A 26,309-nucleotide genomic window follows, 5' to 3' on the forward strand; every position below is an offset into this window, starting at 1 on the left:
TAAACACGCAATGGTAGATAACAGCTGTTTTCAGAGACAGAGAATACCGGGGGCAGATGACAAACTGTGGCATTTGTAGTTTCCTCTAATGATAAAAGGTGGGGGTTCTTATCTCTGTTTTTTTGTATTTTGTTTTTTTGGTTTTTTGTTTGTTTGTTTTTATTCACAGCTGACCAAACAGTGGAAAAAGTCAGCATTGACAAGATACGATTTTTCAGAGTAGAACAGTCTTACGCAGTGAAGTCTGGAAAGTGGTACTTTGAATTTGAAGCTGTGACAGGTGGAGATATGCGTGTTGGCTGGGCCAGGCCAGGCTGTCGACCTGACGTAGAGTTGGGAGCTGATGACCAAGCATTTGTATTTGAAGGAAGCAAAGTCAGTACATCTTTATCTTTTCTGACCTGTGAACAGGCTAGGCAGAAAACTGCTGTATAGCTTTTCTCTGCATACTCAAGATCAACTACTGGAATATTTTCGATTCATATAAAGATATTTCTGAACTTTTTTTCATGCTAGCTAGTATCTGCATTTTGGTTCTGGTCATTGTAATTATGCTAACAAAGGTGTGTTGTTTCATATCTATCTTCCTAGGATATACCCAAATGAGTAAAGAAGTCTGTCGTAAGCATAAACAAAATGCAGCATTCAATTCCTTTTTTTTATATGTCATGTTTTACAAAAATAAAACAAAGTTTCTTAAATGACTGGGAGAACCACAGTTCTATTTTCCCATTTCTGTCTGCTCTACTTTCTGAACATTCTTCCCAAACTTGACCCCTAAAGGGCTGGAATGATGATAATGCAACTGCATGTGAGAAGTGGAATCCATCCAACTTCTAAATTGCTTTTTGCATATTCCTGAAGTTAGGGTGCCTTAGTTTCTGAATGTGAAATAACTAAGATAGTAATTAAATTAAGGACCTAAAAGCCATGATCAATACTGTTTGCAAATTAATTTGAGATCCTGGAAGGTGAAATATTTGTTTTATTTATTTTGCGATGGGGGTTTTTTGGTTGTTTTGTTTGTTTTGTGGTGGGTTTTGTTTGTTTGTTCATTTTTAATTTTAGCATGGTGTTTACTTACTTGTGGGGTGTTTTGTCTGTTTTGTTGTTGCTGTTGTCTAGGGCCAGCGTTGGCATCAAGGCAGTGGATTCTTTGGACGAAGCTGGCAACCAGGAGACGTGGTTGGTTGTATGATAAACTTGGATGACAAATCAATTATCTTTACTCTGAATGGAGAGTTGCTTATAACCAGTAAAGGTTCAGAGCTTGCGTTTGCTGACTTTGGAATAGAAAGTGGTAATTTTCTTTTTATAGTTACATTGTTATAAGAAGACAAAACAAAACCCAGAAAAACTAGTCTGTCATGATGGCTTAGTGAGTTTAGAAACTGTGTTTCACTGATGTGAGCCTTCAGACTGTTCTACACATTAATGTAATAAAAATTTATTTTAGAAGCCCTTATATAGCACAAATTGATTTTTTTTTTCTTTAACCACAAGTAGATATGAATGGGATTTCAGCAATCAGAATGGGTAAATTTTCTTTGAGCCTTGCTAGGCTTACTCAAAGGACTGAGCTTCAGCATTAAGAAGTGGTAATAAAAAGCACCGTGAAAAATTCCCAAAAGCTGAAAATATAGTCTCTGATTATCTCACTGGAGCATACGCATATTATGTTTTTGTCTGAAGGACAATATGAGTACAATGTGGTGAGAAGCTGTACCAAAAAACCAGATCTTTCCAAGATAAATTGAGTCTGATTTGTAACTTTTTTTCACTGTCCTATTCATAGCTTATCTGTATTTCTCCTTTTCCCGGGCTATTTTTCCCCTTCTGTTTTTTTGTTTTTGCTTTTTTGAACAGTAGTATCTACCTGTCTGTATTGAAGGAGGCAGTGAATTTTCAAAATGTTTTGGTTTATTTTTTATTTGACATTTTATTTGGAAGTGTATCTCCTCCAATTGGTAGTAGCCCATTAGTAACTGCCAGAAGACTTTGCAATTGCTTGCTTTCCCTCTTCGATCTTATAACTGGTACAGTTTTTCTAATGGTAGAGAATGGGAGACTGCCCTAAGAAAGCTTTTCTGAAGGCTTAATATTGAAGCATAGGAGAGAAAATTTCTCCATTAGATGTTGAACTTGGCTTTTTCCTGAAGTTGCTTCAAGTTCTATTTCTTGAGAGATGGAGAAATAATTCAACAGCCTTTCATCCCTGTCTCTTGGATGCTACAAGTATACTGAGATAAAAAAATTTGGTCATAAAAAATGCCAGTGTTAAAGAAGTGTGTATTTATCCATCACAAATGATGTAGGGATTAAGGTTGGCAACAAATTTATAGCTACTTTTGACAAAGTAAATTTTAAACAGATTTTCTGAGATACCTGAGCATCACCTCAAAGTCCTTTTGAAACTTCAATGCCTTGAGTGAGCATACTTAACATTCATTAATGACTTTGGTCTAGTCAAGTTTGTCTTCTAGCGCCCAACTTGTATAAAGGCATGCTTATTAATCTAAAAAATGATGAAGGGTAACCGATTCTTCTAGTAAATGAATAACTAACTTGAGCAAATCTTGGTTTTTCAAATATGGTTGTTCACAAATCTATCTGTTGACTTGACATTTTTGTGTTTGTTTTTCATGCAAATCTACTACTACTTATTAATGACAGTTGTTAAACTGGTCTAACGTTTAAATAAATGGGATAGTGTGCGTAATGTCCATTCGTTGCCTAAGTCCTCAGGAGTTTTGGTAGCAATTATATTAAACCGAGACATTAGTATTTAAGGTGGCTTTAAATCCTTGCTACTGTCATCATTTCATGTGCACTAGTTGTAGGAGCTAAAGTTTAATTTGCATTAGTTGTATCCAAAATAGGATGCCTGTGTTCTCCAAATGAATTACTGTTGATTTTGTTGTTGTTGTACAATTTTCTTAGGTTTTGTTCCAATTTGTGCACTGGGTCTATCTCAGATTGGTCGTATGAACCTTGGAATGGATGCCAGTACATTCAAGTATTATACAATGTGTGGCCTTCAAGAAGGTTTTGAACCTTTTGCTGTCAACATGAACCGAGATGTTGCTATGTGGTTTAGTAAACGCTTACCAACATTTGTCAATGTGCCAAAAAATCATCCTCACATTGAGGTAACATTACATGTTAGGGAGACACCTGTTAATGAACTGTTTGTTTAGCAAGCTGAAACATTCTGCTCTTACTAATACTTACTGTCATCAGATAGTTTGTCATCTAAATCTATTAAGTCACTCCTAGATAATTCCACGTGATCTTGTCTATCTCCAACTTCATATATGGTAGTATTACCATTCATATGGATATACCTATCTGTGCTATTATATATCTTACTAATTTATGTTGTTGTGGCTAAATTCTCTGTGAGAGAAGAAAGTTGCATAGTTTTGAAATGAATTTGTTTTGAAAAATGTAAGTCGACTCTTTCAGTTATCTCACCCTCTAGTTGCTTAATGAAAGTTTTCAGCATTTTTCTTGGAATAGTATTATTTTAAAATTATTTCTGTTACTTTCAGATATGTAGAATTGATGGAACCATTGAGAGTCCACCTCGACTAAAAGTTACTCACAAAACATTTGGCACACAGAACAGCAATTCTGACATGATATATTGTCGTTTGAGTATGCCCATTGAGTTCCGCTCATCTTTCAACTTCAGCATGGGTGTGGAAAACGCTTCATCTGATGTTTTCCAAAAAAGGTTAGGCTTGGTTTAGTTATCCTATTTCGTGCTCTCAATGTGAATGTAATATGTTCTATTATTCTTTGTTATTGTACGCTCAAGATTTCATACTTGTTTTTCCACTAAGCACACACTAGCATAGGATGCATATTACTGATTTTTTTTTTATTTTGATGGTTTTCATAAGTATATAAAACAATTTTGCTGCTGAGTGCTCTATCCAGACAAGAGGGAATCATTTTTGAAGACGTGCATCACGAGGTTTCTAGTTATTCAGTGCTAAGCAGCTGCCATCCTTTCAAAATCATTGGGATTTGCAAAACTTTTCAGCCAGGCTGGAAAATCAGCTCAGAATCTTTTGCCCGTTGGATTAACGCTCATCTGTGTTATTGTTTAATAGCTTGTTGTTATTGAAAAAGTGGCTAATCTATGCTAAGAAAAAAATATTGTGGGAAAGATTTTTAAAGAAACCGGGTACTACTGAGTTCAGCACCTTTCCAGCATTCTCTTAATCTTTAGATAATTGCTGTAAATCTCTTTTCTCCCCTCTCCGCCTTAACTGCAATCAGTTGTTTTGAGTGTATACTTGTATCCTGTACAGTCTTTGTGTATGCAATTTACTTATGCGTACTCAGTACCCAGAAAACATGGGTTAGCTTGTAATTACACCTAGTTTAATAATGAGTACTTTTTTTACTACTTTTCTTTTTTATGTTTTCAACTAATTTACTGATGTTCCTTCACTTCAGAAAACACAGCCAAGAAATTGCTGCTCTTTCTACTACAGTAAGTAAATATGTTCAGATGCTTAATTCTTCTTAACTTTTTGAAGTAGATTTAATCATGGCAGCATATTCATTAGAAATTGATCTGTTGAAAAAAAAAGTATTTTAAATAATTTACTATGATATAGCATTGTGTATAAATAATAATACCCAGGGCTGCATGACTTGATGCATAAACCTTGCTATCTTAAACCACTTATCTGTTTGGGGTTTTTTGTGAGTTTTTTTGGTGGGTTTTTTTTTTGTTTGTATGGGGTTTTTTGTTCATTTTTCATTTATGAGCATTTTAAATAACTTATTAAAAGAATGTGAATTACTGTTATTAAAATTTGATATATAGGAGGGTTTTTTAATCACTATAGGAGTGTTCCTTGATAAAATAATTTCGATTTCTATTACTAATATGTTCTTTTCCTCTTTTCAGTATTTTTATTCACTACGGATATTTGCTGGCCAAGACCCATCGTCTGTCTGGGTTGGCTGGGTAACACCAGACTATCATTTTTACAGTGAGAATTTTGACCTAAATAAAAATTGTACAGTGACAGTTACTTTAGGTGATGAGAGAGGCAGGGTTCATGAAAGGTATGGATTTATTTATCACTTAAAGTCTTATTTTAGTACTATTGTTCAAAAGTGAATTATTCAGAAGCTTGATGATATTTAAAATGTTAATTTAAACTAATAAGAAAACCAATTATGATGTATGAGTGTTCTGTGCTCATTTATATACGAATGTGTGTCCTGGTTTTAATTGGGATAGAGGGGGGAGAAGTGAACAAGCAGCTTCATGGTGCTTAGTTGTCAGCTGGGGTTAAATCATGACTGTGTTTTGCGTAAACTTGTTAAAGTGAGTATATTTATCATTAATGTTCTGCTTGAAGAAATGTTTTGTGATGCTTCTTTCTTGTAATAACCACATTTGCTCACGGTGGATGAAGCTATTATTTTTTTTAATGTATCTTCTTTAATGTATTTTACACTGAAGCATATGAAATTTTTATAATCGTATAAAAGGAAAAAAAATTAATATGCACTTAGTCTGATCCTTACCCATGATGCTTACATTATTGAAAAACAGGGAGTTTGTTAATGAGAAAACAGAACTAATAGCAGCACAAAGACCTTTAAGGTTCTCTAACTATTACTCCATTGAAAAGCATATCTTCATTGAATAATTAGTTGAGTATGACCTATGATTTTTTTTCTTTGTTCTTGCTGTTCTTTCAGTGTGAAGCGCAGCAATTGCTATATGGTTTGGGGAGGAGATGTAATTGCTAATTCCCAGAGATCAGGTCGCAGTAATGTTGATTTAGAAATTGGATGCTTTGTTGACCTGGCTACTGGAATGTTGTCATTCACAGCCAATGGAAAAGAGCTTGGCGCTTGTTATCAGGTATTATCAGATTTTCAGGAAGCTATCTAGTAAGCTGGTCATTTTGATGCTATTATAAAATTGTCTTGTCTTGTTCAGAAATCTAATGGGACACTATTTGTTTGACAAAAACTTGTTTCCTACATTATTCTGTTTTATCCCTTTTTTCCTCTCTTTTGTAAGATTACATTTTCCCAGCTTCTTACAGTTGTTACAAATGTTGATGAAGGACTATTTGTAGATATGCTCAGAAAAGTATTTTTTTATCTCTCAATTCTTGTGGTTCAGAATCTGGATTTATGATGTTAATTGTTCTTTAAAATATCTTTTGTTATTTAAATCTGTTATACTATATAGGAGAAATAATAACTTAATGTAAGATCAGATTTAGACTTTAGAGATGGTAATTTTTTTGTATGGATTGAGAAAATAAGTTTAGTTTATTATTAACAGGGTTTGTGTCTTCTGCAGATAGCTATGATTCGGCAATCTTGTGATTTGATAAGTTTCAAAATCCAAAATGCAAATATGCATTACTGTGCAAAGCCAAAATAAATGGGCTGGTCACCAAATGCTATTAATGCTCTCAAAACTTGGGGTCATTGGGCAAATGGATCAGTAGTTGACAGAAGTTCTCAACACCAAATTGATGAGATTTGCTTTTAGCAAGATCAATTGTCCATAATAAAGCATCCACTGTGGAAGACATTTTCCAGTGTTAGGAGCAATGCATCACTTTCTTCTTTGTCGACACAAAACCCACAAATCTGTAATACAGATAAAACTTAAATGTTATTAAAGTGAATTTAATGGAACTTTGTATGCTGACTCCATTGAAAATGAATGCAGCAGGGTCAGATACAGCCTGTAGATGGGGATGGGAGATGATCTAGCAGATCTAGATGATCTAGATTTTGGTATATTTTCTAAGAGTAGTCAGAGACTTCAGTGCCACACTGGGAGGATATTAAACAGCAGCATCCTGGGAAAAGAAAACAGGAGATGGAAGTGCTTAAGCCCAATGCTTAAGGAGAAAAAATGAATTTTGCTATAGTTCTTGATCTACCTATTGAATTCCATGGTGATAGTCAGAAAAAAAACCCCACTGTCTATAATAGAAAAATAAATGAAAGATAGTGTATACATATATATTTGACATTGTGTCATTAATTGTCAGGCCAATGTTAAGGTATTCATAGCAGAAAGGAAATTTTAAATATTGGTTTACAAGATGTTTTATTTTATTCTGAGTTAGCAATGGTTTTCTGACCTTTAAACAAAATCAGAAATTACAAATTCAGTTTTTATTACTGGGAAAAAACTGTCTTTGCTCAGAGGCTGAGGATTATACTGTCTCAGTCAGTTACTTTCAGACTTTAATGAAATAAAATACACGTTTTATTGGTAGTGTATTTCAGTCCAGGATACCTTTTATTTCTGGATTTGAGTTTGTGTTTTCTTTTTCCTTATCAAAAAGATTAGAATGTACATACCTGGCCCTACATTAATTTGTCTCTCCCAATATTCATAGTTCTGAAAAATTTCTGCATACAGATTTTTCAGTATTTGGTATTATTTTACATTTTGTTAAAGTTATATTTTGTTTTGGAGCTGTTTTCTCATCTAAAAGACTTATTTTGTGTGTGTGTGTCTCTTAGTTTATTGGTTCGCAATTTTTGATAGTTTTTCTCAAAGTTAGCAGTTGGACTCCCTCACAAAAAAAGTATTACAAACGTACTTAGTATGCGTAATGTATATAAACAGTACACAAAATACACAATGATGTGATTAAAATATTTAATTGAACTCCTGAAACCTCAAATTGATTGTATAGAGTTACCTTTTTTCAGCCACCCTGGCACACTGAAACATTTTAAATAATATCATATTCTATAAGTATTTTTTTACTTTTTTTTTCATGGCAGGAGAATGGGGTAATCTTGTAGACAGTTCTTCAGAATTAACTGGTAATAATACTCTGGTGTGTACTTTGAGTCCAACTATAATAGGTAAATCAGGATAATGTAGCTGTCAAAAAAAATCCCAAACCAAATCAGACACTTTAAAACTGCAGCAGTGTGATTCAGTGTCATTCACTGTGGTTTTGTAAGACTGGAGACAAATGCCGAGCCTAGAAATAAAGAGAGCTTTGAGATTAAAAACAAACAAACAAACAACAACAAACTACTTTCTTCTACTTTTGGCGTGTGGATTGCAAATTCACTAATCTTAATAGGAAATAAAGATTTGTACTGTCTTGATGAAATGATGCACTCTCATCAACTTCTTATCCCCCTGTGATTCATTCTCTCTTAGAAATTTGCTTTTGAGCTTTTTTGGTAGTGAATTATTTTTTTCAGCATAAAATGTGAAAAAACTCTAAAAGATGGTGTGGTGGTCTAAAAAGCTGCATTCTACCCTTAGTCTGTGCTGGGGCTATTTTTCCTAGAGCAAGAGACAAACTATGCAGCTGTAAAGGGGCTGGATTTTTAAAAATCTGCTTTAGAATGAGTCATTAGATTTGGGTATGTTTGAGAAGAATCAACATGTAGTGTTACTGAAGTTCTTATTACAGGTGTTGAGAGCACATGAGGAAACAGGCACCCCTGCCTGCAATTTAGGTGGGCCTATAAAGATAACTCTGCAAATGCTTTACTATATTGGAGATAAACTACAGATAGGCACTAATGAACCCTGTAGTACAGTGTCTGCAGTTATTTGATAATGAAGTGTAAGCTATATAGTGTTTATTTTATGTCATATTCTGGGAGGAGATTCTTGTTGCTTTTTTAAAATTTTGTAATCTCATTTCTCTTCTAGGTTGAACCAAACACAAAGCTTTTTCCAGCAACTTTTGTACAGCCTACAAGCACTAATTTGGTTCAGTTTGAACTTGGTAAATTAAAGGTACAAAGTATTTTCTATAAAGGTACTCTTTTAAATCTGTTTATTTCCATGGAAATTCCTGCTCAGTTGGATTTCTTTAGGGAGATAGAACCAATGGTGTGACCTTTTGACTTCTACATTTACTTCTGTAAATGTAATTATTATATGAAGTTAATTGTTCAACAAACCTAACTGCATTTGTCAAAATAAACTAAAATTATCTGGGGAGAATACCCTTAAGGTTTGTTTGTTTCTTTTGTTTTTTAATGGATTTGTTTATTGCAATAACTTATATATTTCTATGCGTTCTTTGCTGTCAATAAATTATATTTCCTTTCAGTATTATAGGTTTATTCATAATTAGATGTTACAAAAATAATTTAATACACTATTTTGTTTCAGAATACCATGCCTTTGTCAGCAGCAATTTTTAAAAGTGAAGAAAGAAATCCTGTTCCTCAGTGTCCCCCTCGACTTGATGTGCAAACAATTACACCTGTTTTATGGAGTAGGATGCCAAACAGCTTTCTAAAAGTAGAAACTGAGCGTGTCAGTGAACGTCACGGCTGGGTTGTGCAGTGTTTGGAACCTCTGCAGATGATGGCACTGCATATCCCAGAAGAAAACAGGTATATTTGGGAGGAACTACAGTGCCTTGATGTGGACAAAATGTATTGAAAACTGATATCTGGGTGTTGGTTAAACCTGCCTTAGAGAATATATACACTAGAGCTGTTTAGAATTTCTGATCTTACCTGCTGTAATATCATATTTGTGAAATTTAACTAGATGCAAGAGGCTGTATGATTTTGATGCCATGGGGTGACATTTGCACACATAAGAGAAAACATAACTATTTGATTTTATATAAATTATAATACAATATCTCTTAAATCTCTAGGTCTTTAAACAGATTTTCTTAGCTTGAAAAAGATTTAAAGAACATGCAACTATTATTTTGCTGGTTTTTTCTGTAATAAAAACATGTAATCTGTTCCTGTTTCATTTGTTCTGAATTTACATGAAATAAGTTTTTATGTTCTTAATTACAAGATCCTGACTTAGATTTTTCATTAGTTTTTATCTTGGGAGTGAGTTTAATAAAAATGTATCCAAATATCAAATATTGCAACGAGCGACAAATCAAACAATAAGCAAAAGAGTAGCAGAAAGATAATTTGACTGCTGTAGTTTTTTCAGTTATTTTGCAACTTCTTTTAATAATTCAGTAACCAATTTTATTTATCATTAATAAAACTGAATTCAATAAAAGAGTAAAAAATACTGTGTATTGTGGAAAAAATGAAATCGTAATCTTCAATAAACTATAAAGGCACAGTTAAGTGAGAGTGTTACCACAGAGTTTAAGTATTCCAAATACATTTCTTTTAAAAACAAGCTCTAATTTACCCTGGCTTCCAAAGAAGATTCTCTGTCTTACATTTTTCCTTTTTTTTTTTTTTTTTTTTTTTCCCTCCTATGGAGTACTAATTGTAAATAATCTCATCAAATTACCACCATTCCTGTGGTTTAGTGATGCACATATTAAGATTAGTCAGTATCAAGCTTAATGGTTTAAAGTGGAACTGACCAAAGAGACTATAAAACTTTTCTTTTACAAAATTACTAGTCATGAAATTGATTTGTGTTCTGTTTCTTTATTTCCTAACAGATGTGTCGATATTTTGGAACTATGTGAACAAGAAGATTTGATGATGTTTCACTACCACACTTTAAAGCTCTATTGCTCAGTTAGTGCTCTAGGTAACACTAGAGTTGCTTATGCACTTTGTAGCCATGTGGATGTATCTCAACTGTTTTACACAATAGATAACCGATACTTACCTGGACTCCTACGTTCTGGATTCTATGACTTGCTCATTAGTATTCATTTGGAGTATGCCAAGCAAGCCAAGCTCATGATGAATAATGAATTTATCATTCCAGTTACAGATGAAACTCGAACTATTAAATTATATCCTGATGAAACGAAGAAACATGGTTTACCTGGAGTAGGGCTTAGCACTTGTCTGAAACCAGGCTTTAATTTTTCTACTCCATGCTTTATTTTGGCCAGTGATGAACGTCAGACATCCAGCCCAGATATACCCCTTGATACGCTTAAATCCAAGGCCATAAGTATGCTGACAGAGGCAGTGCAGTGTAGTGGTGCTCATATACGAGACCCTGTAGGAGGACAGGTTGCATTCCAGTTTGTTCCTGTTCTTAAACTGATAGCAACATTGCTCATAATGGGGGTTTTTGATGATGATGATGTGAAGCAGGTATTACTCCTCATCGATCCCAATGTGTTTGGAGATCACAAGGAAGAAACAGAAGAGAGGATGGAGAAGGAAGAAGTTACACAAGTTGAAGAAAAAGCTGTAGAAGCTGGGGAGAAAGCAATAAAAGAAACGAAAGCTCCTGCAAAGGGCTTATTGCAGACAAGATTACCAGAATCTGTTAAGCTTCAGGTGACCATTTAATATAAATGTATTACATATGTCCAACTATTGATGAAAGGTAGTGCTTCTCTGTTCCCTATAGTTTGTAAGATTTGAAATCCTGAAGATCTTTATTCATTTTGTCTTATAACCTCACGTTAATAACCAAATTTTATGATGATGCAATTCTTTCTACGTGTATCTACACTCGAAATAGATATGCAAATACTTATTTCATAGCTGTGTTTTAAAAGAGGGAGGGTTGTACCAGGTGGTCTTTAAAGGATCCTTCCAACCCAACCTGTTCTATGAATCTATGATTTCTACATGTTTTGAGTGCATGGAGTGAAGCACTGCAAATACAATATAGTGTTATCAATCAGATAATAAAACTGTATGAATTTGTCACCTTTACAGTGTTAAAAGAAAAATAAGGGAAAAAAGTATCTATTTTTTACAGTCTGTTGCAGTGTAGAGTATCCACTACAGTTCTTCCCTAATTAGAGTTTGTTAAACTGTTGAACTTGATTCTGTTTTTTCTATCCTAGATGTGTCATTTACTCAATTATTTCTGTGACTGTGAGCTACAACATAGAGTGGAAGCAATTGTATCATTTGCAGACCATTATGTATCAAAATTGCAATATAATCAGAAATACAGATACAATGAACTCATGCAAGCCTTGAACATGTCTGCTGCTTTGACTGCCAAGAAGACAAAAGAATTTCGGTCTCCTCCTCAAGAACAGGTAATATTAAACAAATGGTTGAATCTAAAAATAAAAAAAAATTCTGTGCGATAATAGCATTCTGACTTCTAAACTACTATTGGAACTGCTAGAGAAACAAAATTGACTTTGAAATAAAAATTTATTAAGATACCACGAAATACTGAATGTCAGAATGCTTGTACCTGTGCTCCAGAATTCAAACTCCAAAACAAAGTTAAGAGTTCTCAACAGTATAGAAAAATTGAATATTACTACCCAGTGCTGAGGATCTCAGATTCGTCCAGTTCTGCAAGATTATGATAATTTGATAATTTCAGTTGCTAAAAGTTAGCAGGAAGTTAGTGTTGTGTTGACATCTGTATGTCGGAAATAGTCTTTTCTACCTCTAGGAAATAGCTCTATTATTAAGTGTAGCTGTATTTTGATGTTAATCATAATTAAAGCTTACAAAGTACTATGGCTTTAGTGTGTCCTTTAAGCTGTATTAGAAATCTATGTTTTGTGTTAATGTGATTATAAATTTGATTATAAACAGATGAAGAATGGCTATATATTAGAGTATGTCTTAGTTTACCTCAGTGTTGTAACTATATTTTAACTCCCTTAAAGATTAATATGTTGCTGAATTTTCAACTGGGAGAGGATTGTCCCTGTCCAGAGGAAATTCGGGATGAGTTATATGAATTTCATGATGATCTTTTAATTCACTGTGGTGAGTGGCAAGGTTTTGTTATGGTTTGTGTTTGTTTGTTTGACACTTTACATGAAAAAAAGAACAGATCAGTTTAAAAAAAATACTAGTCTGAAGTTTTTTTGTTAAATGTGTAACTGTATACATGGTGACTTTCCTGAGAGACTTTGGTGCATATTACAAAAATATTGGAAACCTGTGCATGGTTTTAAGTTTCATCGGTATGTATCTATTAAATATTATTGGTATTGTTCTGTTTATATATCAGTTTTAGACTTATTTAGAAAAAAATAAAAATGATCCAAAAAGAAGTTTGAATTACCTTAAAAGATTTGTATAAACGTGTATGTGTACAACCAGATAAAAGGTACTGAAACATTATTGCTCTGAAGTTGAGTCTTAGAAAATCTGATTTTAAACAGTAGATAGTTCTATCTACTGTTCAAGGAGTATAGTTCAAGGATGAGCTACGTCGGATAGCCTGTGCAATTTATTTGGGTTAAGGAATCACATTTTATATGTGATGCCAAAAATCTTTTGTTGGTCTGCTGAGATCTTAGTCTAACCAAGACAATCTTGGAATTATCAGTCCATTTACAAAGTTACTAACATTTATGGTCTGAGTCATCCAGTTATTAGTTCTCATTCGCAATAACTACGCAGTTAAAAGTTTTTATGAAAAGTAAAAAGCTTTTTTATATCTACCTACTTGGTAAATATATTGGTAGTCACTCTTCCAGTGCATTTCTTGGTCCTATGGTTGATGGCACCCAACTTGTTCAAGGGGACAGGGTCATTACTGTGAATTGACAGCATCTCAAGTTCTTCCCCAGGAAGAGCACAGTAATCTTAATAGTTTCTTCCTTCTTCTTCTGTTTGCTTCAGGTCACTTTTAAGTGTTTACTAATACAGCTGCTAGGTTTTTTTTCACTAGTTATCTATAAAACCAATTTTACCCAGTTCATGGAATTGCATTCATTTAGTGACCTGTAATTAACAGTTTGTAATTTCTGTTCGTAGCCATGGTGCCTCCTACACCATTCTGTGCTTGTATTGTTACGGCTTCTGCTGTCACCTTGTGCTGCTATTTCTGGGTACCTTGTTAGGATCTCCAGCAACCATCAAGCTGCAATTTCATGATGAACCACATTATCATTTTTCAACAACCTCAACCTTAGCCTCAGCCAAAGTTGAGTAAGTTAGTTGGGTACCTAGGTTGTGTTTCATCAGCTTATTTTGGAGGAAATTGTGTAAGACAGCATAAGAAGTCCTTAAAATCAAGGGTTGTATCTGTAAGGTTAGCTACATTATAGGTGGAAATTTAGTTGGTTTAAGGTAATTTGGTTTTTGACATTCCTGTGTCATTCCTCCTTGCTTCTAAATGCTTACCAAAATCTCTTTCTTTCATTCCAGCATTTTTCTTCCAAGCTTTAAAGTTAATAAATACTCTTATAGATACTCCCTTTTCTCTCCATTTTTATTAAGATAGATACCATCAACTACATTGTTGAGTCACTTAGCACTTGATCTAACCTCTGGTTTTCAAAGCTAATGCCTATTTGGCATCAGAGAGTTCTCTGAGACACCAGGACGATGATTATGGAAGACCCCCACTTCACCAAAAGTATCTTAACTTTGCAATATATTTATTTTACCTCGCAGTCTTGTTGCTGATATTGAGTTAACTTAGCTCCTGATCACTCTTCATCTTTTCATGAAGTGAAACTGTACTGTGTGGGGTTTTTTGTCGTTGCTGTTTTGTTTTGGTTTTTTCTTCTTTTTAGGGGTGTACTTTTATTATTGTTTACTACATTATAAATGTGTATGTTGAATGAGAGAGAACTGAAGATAGAGAAGGGCAGAAAGCACAGTCTCATTATTAAAATAGTTTAATGATCCTCTGGATTCTAAACAAAACCATATTCATTACTTTGTGCAGATTTATCATAGGTGGTCGCTGCGGATAAATGCTCCTCATTATCTGTGTCCTGACTTGGTCCTGAAAATCAGTACTAAGCAATCACAGCTGCAGATAAAATGAATAGTTGTGCTTGGAATATTTAATCAGCCTTTTAATACTAAGTATGCTTTGCAGTCTAAGTGGAAAAATATGTATGCAATCAAGTAATTAAAGGCTGCTTCATAATGAATATACGCAAATAGTCTGAATTAAAGTTACTCAGGCAGTCTTAATCCCAGCATGTCCTAAGTGTGAATGGTTAATTTTGACAGCAAAATAATAATCCTCTATCATAATTTTTGTGTGTAATTTCTTGGTTGTAAACAAACTAAGCAAATGTACAACAGATTTGATTGTATAATATCGAATTGACACTTATCTGGGTTGGAACCATCTGTTCTAGTGCACAGACCTCTGGCCACCTGAATTAAGTGATTAGCCAGTAGCAACATGAGATGGTCAGCTTCTGAATGGACTGAAATGCTAAAAGGATGCAGAATGAATAATGAATGATACAGGGCACTGGATAAGACCCTGCCTGGAGCAGTCACAGATCCCACCTCCTTCAGTCCAACACTGTCTTCACTCATCATGCCAGTGCATTTCTTCTTGAACTCAAGAGTTCTCCTCCCATTGTCTCCTCTTGCTTTCAGGGCTTAGCGCTTTTTCTTTTTTTTTTTTTTGCCTTTTTTTTTTTTTTAAATACCTGCTTTAGCCTCTTCAGTTTATTCTTTTCCCTCTGCTCCAGCTCGTATCTCTTTAGTATTCTGCCTGGAAATCTTTTCCTTTTCTCAATTTCACTTTGACCAGCAGCCAAAGAGCAAAAGCTTATTTTTCAGATCAGCACGATTAGGTGTGGTCTGATGGAAACCTGTTTAGATGTTCTGCACTTCTGCACATAACACGTGATATCTGATCATCACTAAGAGCCGTGAAAGATTTGAAAATGCTTTGAATGGTTGTGAAGCAATGTGGTGAACTGAACTGTATTAAACTAACATGTAAAATGACATCCTCTCTGATTGTAAACATTTTCACGAAAACCATGCATCACTGGTATAATCTCTGAACATCTGCCTTCTTACTGTTTTAAATTCAGTTAACAGGTTTGTTTGTGACTGCTAAATATCTCGACTGAAAAATTGTAATATATTGAGACACACAGCCACACTTTTCTTTCTTTTGCTTATGTTCTGCAATATGAAACAAATGATCACATGTTTAATCAAATATGACTCTGAGTCAAAATTAATTGCAATAGTAGAATCTTCAAAAAATACCACCTCTTTGATCATAATACCAAAAAAATAATATTATAAATCTAGATATAAGAAGTATGTATACTGAAATAAGCATAATTCAAGGGGTGCTACTGTAACTAATATGTTAAAGCTGCTGGCCTTACTAAGTTTTTTTTTTCTATATGAAATCTGCTGGTTAAAAATATCCATATAGATATTTTGCTGTCATTTAAATATTGAAAGAATTAATCTTCAAAAGTTAAGTTTTGTTTCTAACCAGTTTTATTATCTGCTAAGGTATTCCACTAGAAGAGGAAGAAGAGGAAGAGGAAGATTCCTCCTTGACTGGCAAACTCCGTTCGTTAATGTACAAAATCAAAGGTCCGCCAAAAGCAGAAAAAGTAGAGCCTAAGGAGGAAGAAGAGAAATCTCCTAGTAAGTTTTCTGTCTACATAAATACTTCCATAATGCAAGTGTTAAGGGTGTACAATGTCTACAAGAGTGTATTTTCCACTAAAACTTTATAGTGGACTGAAGAAGGAGACTATCCGTTTAAGTTTCTTCTGCCTCCTGGAACAGTTGTCCTGCATACTGAACATCTTAGATGCATTCTTAAACAAGAAGTTAAAATGGATGAAAGATTTTGGATCCAAGTAATTCACTCTAGGGTTGAAAATTTGCATATTCTTTACAAAGAAAAGTAAACATCGAACTATGGCACAACAATCTAGATGAAAGCATTCCAAAATTGGGGAGTTTCCATTTATATGTGGGTTTTTTAGATGCAAAAACTTTCTTTACAGCATAACTCCATTTCATTTTTCTTTGCTCTCTGAGAAGCTGTATGCACCCCAGTACCAAGATATATGTAACAGAATGGTTTTACAGTTCTTAGTTTTTTGTATAAAAAGGGATGGCTTTCACTTATTTCACTTGATGATGGCGAATATATACATGCATTAAAAACTCGTATCTTGTTCTGGTTTATCTCAAGCATCACAGACATGCACATATATATATCTCCATACCATATCCTTTCTGACCATAACCTTATGAATTAAAAAAAAATGTTCAATCGATTGGACTAATTAAAAAGAAGGAACATCTTTATTTTCACAAGTACAAATTTTGTATTCATGTATGCTCAAACTGACAGAATTTTCCAGAATATTATTCTACTCTTTGGTTCCCTAGATGTTTAACATGCGTCTCTAAAATCAGAGAGCAGAGAAGAATACTGTCAAGATACCATCAATTTGCCTGAAAACTTTTCTCTATAATTTATAAATCTCATTGCCCTTTACAGTGAGCTTTCATGTTGCTTGAATATATGGGACGAGAACAGACACCATTTAACAGAAAGTTTTTTCAGTGTTCTGTTCTGCAGCAGAATATTACAGAGGAGGAGGACTTGGATAACCCTATGTGTTTTCTGAGTAACATTAAGCTATTAACATTTCTTAAAGATAGAAATATTTAACCAAAACACTTGAAAAGTCTGTATATATGTTTTGAAACTAATGACATGAGAGAATTTATTCCACAGACCTAGGAACAACATACATAAGAGAATGTATATTACACCACTGAAAACAGTCCTTCCACCTAGCAAAGCTGAATAAGCACAACAGAGAACTGAGAGTAACTGTTGAAATACATTAATTTATTTAAAGTTGATTAGTTTAATGGTGTGGAAGAGTAAGCCAATAGATAGTCTTTATTCCTCTGTTTTCAGATCTTTAATGCCCTGTGGCAGTGATTCACAGAACCACAGAATGGTTGAGGATGGGAGGGAACTCTGGAGGTATATGTGGTCCAATGCCCCTGCTCAAGCAGGGCCACCTAGAACAGGTTGCCCAGGACTGTATCCAGATGGCTTTGATTATTAATAACTCCAAGGGTAGAGACTCCACAACATCCTTGGTCAACCTGTGCCAGTGCTCAGTCCTTCTCAAAGTAAAAGTCTTTCCTGTTGTTCAGACAGACCCACCTGTGTTCAGTTTGTGCTCATTGCCTCTTGTCCTGTCATTGGGCTCTGAAAAGAGCCTGGTTCTCTTTGTTTTACACCAAGGGTGTCAAACTCATTTTCACTGGGGGCCACATCAGCCTCGTGGTTGCCTTCAAAGGGCCAAGTAATTTTAGGACTGTATAAATGTAACTACTCCTACATTTATACAGTCCTGCTTTACACCCTCTCTTCAGGTATTTATATATGTCAAGGAGATTGCCTCTGAGCCTCCTCTAGGCCAAACAGTCCAAGATCTCTCTTGGCTGATGCTGGGCAGATAGGCTGATGAGCTTTCTTCTTGAAAAGGCCTGATCCTACATGTTGCAAGTCACTGTGGAGGTTGGTTGGACTTGATTTGTATGATGTATGTATCAGTTGATAACATATATATCCATTTCATATGTTTTACTAAGAGAAAGCTGTGCAAAGCTTGACAGATTTTAATCAATGAAAGATTTTACTCTTAAATTAAAGTTAGTTCTTGTAAGAAACCTAAATGTAGTTACGTCAAGGTTATTCTACTCACAGAGGGAATGATGCATAGACTTAGTGCTGTAATTAATAGTTTTTGGAAGACAAAAAGATGGAAAGTTTGTCTTTTCTGTAGAAGAGTAAATTAAACCAACGTTTGTTGTTATTTATACACAAATGCCGTGTGCTTGCCGTATTTAATATATCTTATTACTTGAAAATGCCTAATGGCATAAAACAATCAGAAAAGGAGACTACAAATTTGTTCCAGCAAGTTTTCTTCATATTCGTACAATCACATGCAGAAGCATTATCCAGCAAGTATTTGAACACTTATAGGGTATTATATTTTTTTGTTATTACCTTTATGCAGAGGAAATAAAAGAAAATTTTTTGTGTGTCCTTTGAGACTTTGTTCCTTAGACTGCTACTTACACTGAAAACACAGACCATTAACTTATTAGTTGTTACTTACAATACACTTCCCACCAGCTAGTAGCTCCATTATTTTGTTGCTTGTTTTTTTTAGTTTTGATTACAGAAAACTTGGTTGCAGTACAGTACATTTATGATTTATTAGCAGTCAAAAAGAGTATCAGACTATTGCTGATTATTACTGAGATCATGGCGAAGTCATCACTTTTTTTTTTTCCTAATTTATTCTCATTTTTTGACTGAGTTGCAAGGAGACCTGTTTACTCAAGTGCAAGAAAGACAGTAGCTTCTCCATTTCAATATAGGCCAAAAGAGAGTACAAAGGATTAGAAGGGAGGAAACAACAGATCACTGTCACTTTACATCTGATTAGAAAAAGAGACTCTAAGCAGACTCTGCTAAACCTAAACTAAGATGCACAAAAGGCGTAACAGCAGCCTACAAAGAACAGTACTCTTATTTCCTGAGGGTTTTAGCTCTAATGCCTCTTAAAGGCTCATAAATAAAGGGTTTGTCAAACTTTACTAGTGTTTCTGGCTTTCCTCTTTGCAGGAGTTCAGCTAGAAGTCCCAAGAATGCACTGCTGTGCTTAGATGTGGGCAAGGATGTGTAAGTGGCTGGGAGCAGCAACTTGGGAAGTGTCTAGTTTTAGGCAGTAGAAACTAGACTGCAAAGTTCTGTGTCTTTAAGAAATATCGAGGTTAGAAATTAATCCTGGGAATGAGTCTTATGCACTCAGAGCTAGAAGCTTTAAGTGGACTCTACGGTTTTGGAATAATATGATGGGGAAGACCGGCTGTAGTGATTCAGATCCATCCAAAGCAATACCTGGTTTCAAACAGTGACCACAGTGATTATTTAGGCACAAGTAAGAGCAAAACAGTCAGATACGATACTTACAACTTTAATGTTGTCCCAGTCTCCAGTTGTCTTCAGCTCAGGAGATTTCCTCAGTCTAAAGAGGTTTACCTTTTTATATCCTCATTGTATCTTTCTGACAGATATTTGTGTAGTCACCACTTGAGCAATCTTTGATCAGGAGGTCTCCCTCTTAGAAATATTCAAAAACCATCTAGACACAGTCCTGGAAAATTGGCTTTAGGTGGCTCTGCTTGAGCAGGAGGATTCGACCAGATAGACTCCAGAGGTGCTTTCCAACCTCAACTATTCTGTGATTCTGTGATTTCCATGGATCTATCTGCCAGATCTTATCTTTGTTAACATTTTATTGTTCTATTTATAAATTAGAACTATGTTTTCCTATCTCATTTTATTTGCAGTGATTTTATTTTATGTGAATTTCATTACTATTTTATTGCCCAGTTTTGTCCTTTTAAATTCTGCATCTTTTTTCAGTTACTCTCATATTTGCTATCCTTCATAACTTTGTATCATCAAACTTATTTGCATCTGTTTATCCCCTTCTCAGGTCTTTTAGGGAAGGAAGGTGCTTAACATCACAGAATACAGCATGGATATATGCAGAACTTCACTGCTGTTTCTCCCTCTTTGTGATGACTACCATTTAATTCTACCCTCTGTTTCTTATCTTTTGACCAAAAATTCATCCATGCAAGGACATAATTGATTTCTCCAAAGCTATTTGCCATATTGCCTAAAAATAATTACATATAGAAATATGCTACTTAAAAGACTATCAGAATAAAAAAGTTAAAACCTTCAAAGGTACTAAAACCTAAGAAACACTAACACTTGTTTTGGAGAAAAATTTTTAAAACTCCAGAGAGAGGCTCTAAAAAACACAGGATTATTTTGTTGCATTTATGCACAGGAACCTCTGCATAGACAATTCAGTGTCAGGAAAACAATTTGGTTTTCATTTGCTCATTTCATGAGAATGTGTTTCTTGTGGGATATTATATTTGTACTAAAAATTGTAATAATCTTTTAGTTATATGTGCATAAATATCTGATGGTTAACTCACGTGTATAAAATGGCCCTCATAATTGAGTCAGCACAAATAATATTTTTGTTGATGAAGTGGAAAATATCTATTTGGAGTGAATCATATGGTATTTTCCCTCATCAAACAAAAAAATCAAAAATATCATATTATTTTGAAAGTAATATTCCTTTCAATCCAACAAAAATTATATATTTCTTGCAGTACTAAGGAACAAGATCTGTAAAACAAAAAGACAAAAAATGGTGCACATTTCCTTCTTTGGCCTTGTGAGAGGAGCCATCACCTGAGCTATCAAAGACCTAAAATAATTTCACAGGAGGAAAACCGAACTCCTTGAGTTTACCACTTCAGGGTGCTCTTTATCCAATGTTTATCCTCTTCCCCCCTCTAGTCAGAAAGCCAGAGTAGTATTTATATTCTTTAATAATATTCTAGGCTTTCTGGCAGAAGTGTATTATATTTATGTAACCAGAAATCAGTGACACTCATTGAGTTGGAAAGTTACAGGAAATTATTAGTTATGCCAGGAAAGAAGAGTTTAGTGCAAGAATCAAAGAGAAGGTTGCCTCGTTGCGCTGAAAGAAGAAATTGCTTTGATTGAAGACAATTATACAGTGTTTTGGAACAAAGCTTGTTTAATGTTTTCATTCATAACATGCCCCTAAGAATAGGGGTGCCTTGATGAAATACAGAATCTGTCCCCAAAGAAAAGAGCCTGTTTATTGAACAAAATCTGAGAATTAATGATGGTTTTCTGTAAGTACATCATTAAGTAAAGTTTAAGGAAGAAGAGTTAGCAAGTGAAAGGATAGTATAGACACAAAAATAAATGGATATACACTAGCTGTAAATGCTTTTGTGCTGGAAATTGGGAGGGGTCAGTTCTTACCATTGGAAGAACTTTGGGAAAGTCAAGAGGTAACTTTGCTGAAAATACAGGAAAGAAATCTGTTCTACTATATATCAACAATGAACATTTGTTAGAACATGAACTGGAACAAGTGTTTAGTTTTCTGGTAATTTTCCTAAACTCTGGGCTCAGAAAAATTGTTTTCAGGGTCACTGAATGTGTAATGTATACAAAAGAACTCCTTCAAGCCATATGCATGCTGTAGTTCCAAACAATACAAATGTTTTAGAAAGTGTATTCCCAGGTGACAGTGACTTTCTCCAAACAGATGGGAAATACAGATTAAACTCCTCTATTCTAAGTTAGTTGGCATCTCCTACTCCTTAGTGTGTTTGCATCATCATATGTTTCTGAGGTGTTTCCAGGTAGGTCATCTTTTTGAAGACAATGTAGATCCTTTGTTTGAATAACAAAATAGTTAATCAAGTGAATAAACATTAAAAGCCACTCAAGATACCCTGACTAGCCTCTGAATTGCATATTTGATTTTAAAAAGCAGAGCTATTATCCTCCTTTCTGGCAGTTTTTGAAGTTTAAACAAGATTTTATTTCCTCCCTCACCCCAACAAAATTGTTTGGCAAGCTGATCTCACATTCATGAGTATTTCTGCTGTAACTGAAATTAACTTGTTAGCTAATAAACTGTTTACTGAAAACTTAATTACCAATTTCTATATTCCAAACATAGGCTGATGGTCATCAAAAATACATTGGTTTTTGGCATTATAAAATTCTATTTCAGTCATTCCTAATGAAAAGGTGTTTGTGCTGCACTTAGTGCTATTTTATAAACCTTGATGTAGGAATGAAGGATAAATTAAAAGTTTAAATATAGCATTTAACTTACAAGGATGATTCTTAGAGTCATGATCAACTCAGAAGTTTTCACTGCGAACAATGCTCGTATTGGCTTGAATGCTAAGTATGTGTTTCTTGTTTTCCACCTCTCAAGACCATCACACTTACCTTGAAAGATGTAAAAATTATTCTTCCAGTTGAAAAATCCTGTGTGGTTTGCTTGTATTCTTTTTCTCTCTTACAACTGCATTGTCTACTCTTATCTAATAATTCTGACATTTATTGTTGTTGCAATAGCTAGTAACATTTTATGCATTTTATTCTTTTAGCTACGCTGAAAGAACTCATATCGCAGACTATGGTGCGCTGGTCCCAGGAAGATCATATTCAGGATCCAGAATTAGTTCGGATTATGTACACCCTCCTTCGCAGGCAGTATGACAGCATTGGCGAGCTCCTGCAAGCCCTGAGGAAAGCATACACCATTAGTGCTGCCTCTGTGAAGGACACCATTAATCTGCTTGCAGCACTGGGCCAGATTCGCTCACTTCTCAGCGTCAGGATGGGAAAAGAGGAGGAATTGCTAATGATTAATGGATTAGGGTATGGAATTAACATAATTTTATTTTTAAGCTTGTGTAAAGCTTTTTGTTATATTAGTAAATCCTTTCATTTTAGATCCTAGAAGAAAATCACTGCTGTAGTAAAATGCAGATATGTAACAGAAATGTTTGTTTTCACAGATAGTTCCAAGATGGCTCCAACTGATCTCTCTATCAGTACAGTAGTTAAGCCTAATGCTTAAAGCTTCCTCAAAGTACATGTTTTAGCAGCTCTGGAGAAAATAGATAACTTACATCTTTATTGGTGTCAATACTACATCTTTCCCAAACTTAAAGCTCACATTATGTTTCATGCATGAGTGAATAAACTTGCTGGTGTCTTCTTAATTCAAAAGCTTGTGCAAGCAGTTAGGTAGAACCAGCAAAGTTTTCTTGTGATCTGAAATATTTCAAACTGCTTAGTATTTATTATGCCATCATCAGTGGCAACTTAAAGCATTTGAACACAGAGGGCTGCTTATTTTATCCTTTATAGCATTAGAATTATAAGAAATTGCCTTTATGTAACACCTGCTGATGTGAGAATATTTTTTTCTGTGTCTTTTCTATGAAATTACCTCTGTTAAGCAGTGATATTATGGTGCATGCCTGCATGTCTATTACTACTCTTATGCGGACAATTGCCAGATTGTTGGAAGGAAAAAAAAATTCACAGAAAATTAATTACTTCCGTTTAAATGGTGTATTTAAAAAGAGAGAAAATTATAGTATGGTTACCTGAGAACTGTATTTTTTTTTGTCGTTCATCAAGAACATTGAACAATTTCTCTTCTTTACAACAGTTGCGAGGAACTTCCATTATTCTTACTACTTCATGATATTGGTTTTGTAAGAATTGCAAAGACTAATCTCTTCAGTTGAATTGAGCAAGTCATGGTAACAACTCATTAGTTAGTATGTGACAGGATTAACTAATTTGTCCCTGATGCTGAATGTTTAAAGTTGCTGAGAATTCTAGGAGGATAAAGGGTAAGTTTTGTCGAAACTCAACACGTGTAGCCCTCTTCCCAGAGGTGCTGTATTATGAGTCATTTTCCATTCCCAGTTTTCTGTATTTCTTTAAAGCAGGCGTGCTGCCTGTTATTTGCCATTTGTTTTTAACAGGTTGACCTAAAATGTTAGAAATCCTTGGATTCCCTATTGAAAAACATGAATTGTGTTCTTCATTGTGAAACCAATACAGCAAATTCTAGAACTTATTGAGAGGATGGTGGGCAGAGTGAAAATGTTAAAATATATCTATTGAAGGGGACTGTATGCCGATTTACATCTTCTGACAGATGGTCTAAATTTTGAAAATATTGATGAAACCTTGAATATTAAGTATATTTATTGTCTTCTACTTTGTGAACTGAGAAAATTAAATAAGGGGTGTTACTGCAGAGACAAGATTAGGTTTAGATTTCTTGATCCCCACTCTCTACTTAAAACATAACAATATATTATTTTCTGCTTAGATCATCACAGAATATATTTTTTTCTTTAAACAACAGATGGCAGGAGCAATTTAAAGATGAAGAAATGACATTTTGAAATAATTTAAAAGTTTAGATTGTTATATAGAATTGACAAAAATTAGAGGAATGACAGCATATTGAAATGTGAACCGTTTTGTTGTCAGGTGTTGTTTTGTTATACTGAAATCTTAGAATTTAAAATCATGTTACTACAATGAATGCATATTTCTGAAATCTCTAATATTGCATCAGTGGTTTAATTTAAAATGGTGTTTCTTAAAAACACATTGTTCCCTTTTCTTCCATTTTAGGGATATAATGAACAACAAAGTGTTTTATCAGCATCCTAACTTAATGAGGGTCCTGGGCATGCATGAGACTGTTATGGATGTGATGGTGAATGTGCTTGGAGGAGGAGATAAATCTCAGGTAATTCTACCATAATTTTATTGTGTGTTTTGCATTTTGAACCTTTCCAAAAGTAAACTGAGATGTTCCCCTCAGGGGTACTGAATAGCATTGAACAGGGCCCAGTAGGTGTGGGCCAGGCCCCAGCACACTGCAGTGATTTGTATCTCTCTGGAATTGCCAGGGTGAAAGCATACTTTTTTCCAAATATTTTACTACTTTTTCAGGATTCTGCACTTGTTTAGGGGTGAAGTTCCAAAATGTTGGAGGTGCCCGCTGTCCTAGGTACTTGTCCGTGCTATTCCATGCAGCCTGCCACTCATAACTATCCAGCCCCAGGGCAGATCTCTGAATGATGTTCTTCAACAGTTGTTTAACCTTAAACAAGACCTGAAACACATTCAGGAGACTAGCAATAGGAACATACTGGTTCGAACATCCCAGGGATATTCAAAATTCTCAAGAGCTATTGTAACTAGCCTGGAGGAGAAGGGAAGGGGAAGGAGGAAGAGAAGGTGAAGGCGAAGGAGCAAAGTGTCCTCTTTTATCTCCCCCCGCCACCCCGCCCCAAGACTGGCTCAGCAGTAACTGAAACATCAGTGTGTTATCAATGTTATTTTCATCCTAAATTCAAAACACAGCACTATAGCAGCTACTAGAAAGAAAATGAACTCTATCCCACAGTGTCTTCTGGTTCTATTAAAAATATTTTCATAGAAAATGTTAGTGAAATATCTACAAAAATACTTCACAGACATTATCATGATATCCTTCAAAGGGAATGCAGACCTAGAAAATTATTTGGTAACCTGTTGTTGCATTTAATGTGTCTGGCCACCCAAAATGTGCTATTTTATGTCTCTGTCTTTATGAAATGCACGGGGAGAGCTAGGTACCTCAGAGGGAATCCAAAACCTCACCTACTGAATTGGAATTGGCATAGGAGTAGAAATCCTATGAAGAAATAGAGTGTATTTGGAATTTGATTTATTCCAGACTCTGGTGCCTCATTTTTTCTTTAAGTGTGAAAACTTCATTATTCAGAGGCCATAATTTTCTTACGGAGTCACAGGGCTACAGCCATGTAATGAATTAGCATACAGTCATGTAATGAAATAGCATGGCAAGACTTGTTAACAAAGATTTTTGCACACCATTAGCATGGATTTTAGATATTGCAGTGGGGAGATGTCACAGAACAAACCACTGGGCAGGGAACTGTACAGGTAGAGAGGTGTTGCTTCTGAGTTCCACGCCAGAAGTTTCCCTCAGAAGAACTGCAACCTTGGAGGGAAAGTACTGCTTTTAAAATGATTGGCATCTGCTGTCTGTTGATCTTCTGCTGGCATGCTTAACTTCTAATCTGGCAGAGAAATCTCATTTGAAATGTTGTTGACCGTAGGAAGAACTAGGCTGTCATCTGGAAAAGATATATGATTG

The 26,309-nt window shown here is 34.7% G+C and overlaps 1 protein-coding gene across 4 annotated transcripts in view; it reads left to right on the forward strand.

Moving 5' to 3' along the window:
- Positions 1 to 26,309, forward strand: part of RYR3 (ryanodine receptor 3) — a 242,751-nt gene that overhangs the window by 113,158 nt on the left and 103,284 nt on the right. For all 4 annotated transcript variants that reach the window (XM_065635073.1, XM_065635075.1, XM_065635074.1 and 1 more), the window contains exons 26-40: positions 170 to 375; positions 1,126 to 1,300; positions 2,941 to 3,149; positions 3,552 to 3,736; positions 4,468 to 4,504; positions 4,928 to 5,088; positions 5,734 to 5,899; positions 8,699 to 8,785; positions 9,167 to 9,393; positions 10,437 to 11,238; positions 11,757 to 11,957; positions 12,549 to 12,651; positions 16,129 to 16,266; positions 22,711 to 22,984; positions 24,773 to 24,890. In XM_065635073.1, coding sequence (XP_065491145.1) covers positions 170 to 375; positions 1,126 to 1,300; positions 2,941 to 3,149; positions 3,552 to 3,736; positions 4,468 to 4,504; positions 4,928 to 5,088; positions 5,734 to 5,899; positions 8,699 to 8,785; positions 9,167 to 9,393; positions 10,437 to 11,238; positions 11,757 to 11,957; positions 12,549 to 12,651; positions 16,129 to 16,266; positions 22,711 to 22,984; positions 24,773 to 24,890 — 3,089 coding nt within the window. The remainder of the gene's footprint in view (positions 1 to 169; positions 376 to 1,125; positions 1,301 to 2,940; positions 3,150 to 3,551; positions 3,737 to 4,467; positions 4,505 to 4,927; positions 5,089 to 5,733; positions 5,900 to 8,698; positions 8,786 to 9,166; positions 9,394 to 10,436; positions 11,239 to 11,756; positions 11,958 to 12,548; positions 12,652 to 16,128; positions 16,267 to 22,710; positions 22,985 to 24,772; positions 24,891 to 26,309) is intronic.

Source organism: Caloenas nicobarica, chromosome 5 (assembly GCF_036013445.1).
Source record: "Caloenas nicobarica isolate bCalNic1 chromosome 5, bCalNic1.hap1, whole genome shotgun sequence".
NCBI lineage: Eukaryota > Metazoa > Chordata > Aves > Columbiformes > Columbidae > Caloenas > Caloenas nicobarica.